This window comes from Cyprinodon variegatus, unplaced genomic scaffold, assembly GCF_000732505.1.
Source record: "Cyprinodon variegatus isolate N-32 unplaced genomic scaffold, C_variegatus-1.0 Scaffold1415, whole genome shotgun sequence".
NCBI lineage: Eukaryota > Metazoa > Chordata > Actinopteri > Cyprinodontiformes > Cyprinodontidae > Cyprinodon > Cyprinodon variegatus.
This window is the reverse complement of record NW_015151868.1, coordinates 110,281-112,376: the sequence shown is the minus strand read 5'-3', so window position 1 is coordinate 112,376 and position 2,096 is coordinate 110,281. Positions and strand designations below refer to the sequence as shown.

Below are 2,096 nucleotides of genomic sequence, written 5' to 3'. Positions count from 1 at the left end.
CATTGGAGCGTTAAAAATGGGATCTGGGAAATTAAATAAAAAAAATTATGAAAATATGAAACAGGATGAAAAAAATTTTTAAAGATAAAATCTGTAAAAAAGAAAAGAAAGTTTGAAAAAAATACAAAGCTTTAAAAATAAATGAACAATTTGAGAGAACAGAAAAGTTTTTTTTTCTTTTAACACAAAATTTGTTCTTTGTATTTCACCCATAATAGGAAAACTTAAATTCCATAATTCTGTAGGGCATTCCATAGATTGAGCTGGATGATCCAGGTCAGAGAACTCAACTACTGCTCGTGAGCTTTACTTTCTCACTGTGAAAAACTTTAGAAAAGTTCCAAGATGAATGAGCAGACATAATAATTCCTCTATTTGAAAATGCTTAAAAAATGTAAATACCCACATTTCTACTGATTTTTAACAGAAACTGTTTGTTTGTATTTGATTGTTGGATTTTTACTCACATCTAGAGCGTGATCTGCCCCGTCCCCTCCAGGACCACCCAGACCGAAGGAGCCTTCCCCCTGCAGCCGCGAGTTCTGTGTAGCTGAGCTCCGCTGAGCTAGCGGGCTCCCAGCCTCCCCGAGACTCTGGTTGTTATGGACTCCTGATACGTGCTGCTGCAGGATGCTGTGGGAGTGTTCGATTCCCCCACTGTGGGCCCCCTGAAAGCAAAGATAAGATGATATTAATGATTTCTGCTGCTGATTTTCTAACCAGCTTCCTGCAAACAACATCCTGCATGATTAAGACTTCAGCTTCGATTTAATAAATGAATTAATGTTCCTGCATGTAAGCATATCATTTATTAGTTTCAAAACCAAGGAGGCGGGACTAGAGCTCTTCTCATTCAAACCCTGACGACTGATTGGCTGCTTTTAACTGACCGTGGTAAGAAAACATCTTCCTGGTTTTCTTTCACTCTGTGGCTGTTTTTTCTAGAAAAGTTGTAAATATCTTTATAAATCATGTTGGGATTAATTAACAGGACATTGTGTGAACAATTCAAGCTTCTATATTAATAGCTTGGTTTCTGAAAACTTAATGAGAGTGTTTCAGCTTGCGTTAGTGGGCGGAGCTAGCTTTGATTCTGCTAAAGTCAAAAGAAAACCCCACTCACATCTTTATTTGTTAAAGAGGTTTTAAAATCGTTCAATCCAATTATTTTCTCCAATTAAGCCAATAATTTCTTAGTTTGTTCCAAATGATATTTCAAAAAATACTTCTGACCAAAACAAAAGTTAAACATTTGGGAAAAAAACCCTCTAAAATAATTCGTTTTTGCTCCTATGTTTCTATACTTTTGTCCAAAGAGAGCTTTGAATGTGTCCAACCTGCTCAGACTGGTAGGGGAGGGGCGCCGGCGGTCCGGAGGATGTGTACTCTCCGAGCGTCGGGGTCCCAGGAGTGTTGGGGAAATCTGTAAATCCAGTTTGGCCAGAGAATCCCTGGCTTCCTGCCAGAGTGAAATAGAGCAAACATTATGTTGGGCTTCACAAGCAATTGGATGAATCAACATGGAATAGATTGGAACAGGATGCAGGTTTGATTTCCAGACTGAGACCCCCTGCTGGCTCGCTATACTAACTATCGTTTGTTGTATCCACCTTCCTGTTAAAAGGGAGTTTTTCCTCTCCACTGTCGCTACAAGCATGCTTAGTGTGAGGGATTGCCTTCGAGCCAATAAGACGATGCAATCAACTGGTTTTCCTTAGATAGTAGACCGTATAATCTGGTGAACTGTAAAGTGCGTTGAGATTAGGTGTTGTGAATTGGCGTTATATAAATAAACTAAATGCAATGTTACGGGCGCCGCCATATTGATTTGCTTGTTTTCCTCTAGAGGTACCAGGTCTGGTGCGGACAGACCTGGTACCTCTCAGATGTCCCTGCCAGATGATATTTCATCAATTTTTCACTCATGTAATTCATTCAAACAGCAGAGACTGATAGTAATCGCATGCTAACTGCATGCTAACATGTCCTAAGCCTTTGTAGCTAACATAAAAAAATAATATACATATATATATATACATATATATATATATACATATATACACTGTTGGGAAAGTTCTCTTTCTACGTGAACTAGT

General features: G+C 38.7%; 1 protein-coding gene across 1 annotated transcript in view; it reads right to left on the bottom strand.

Annotated features, from left to right (window-relative positions):
* Window positions 1–2,096, bottom strand: part of LOC107103291 (zinc finger MIZ domain-containing protein 2-like) — an 80,855-nt gene that overhangs the window by 3,377 nt on the left and 75,382 nt on the right. Inside the window, exons 18-19 of the mRNA XM_015402942.1 lie at window positions 1,338–1,459; window positions 468–668 (exon numbers count right to left, since the gene is read on the bottom strand). Of these exons, the coding sequence (XP_015258428.1) occupies window positions 468–668; window positions 1,338–1,459 (323 nt within the window). The remainder of the gene's footprint in view (window positions 1–467; window positions 669–1,337; window positions 1,460–2,096) is intronic.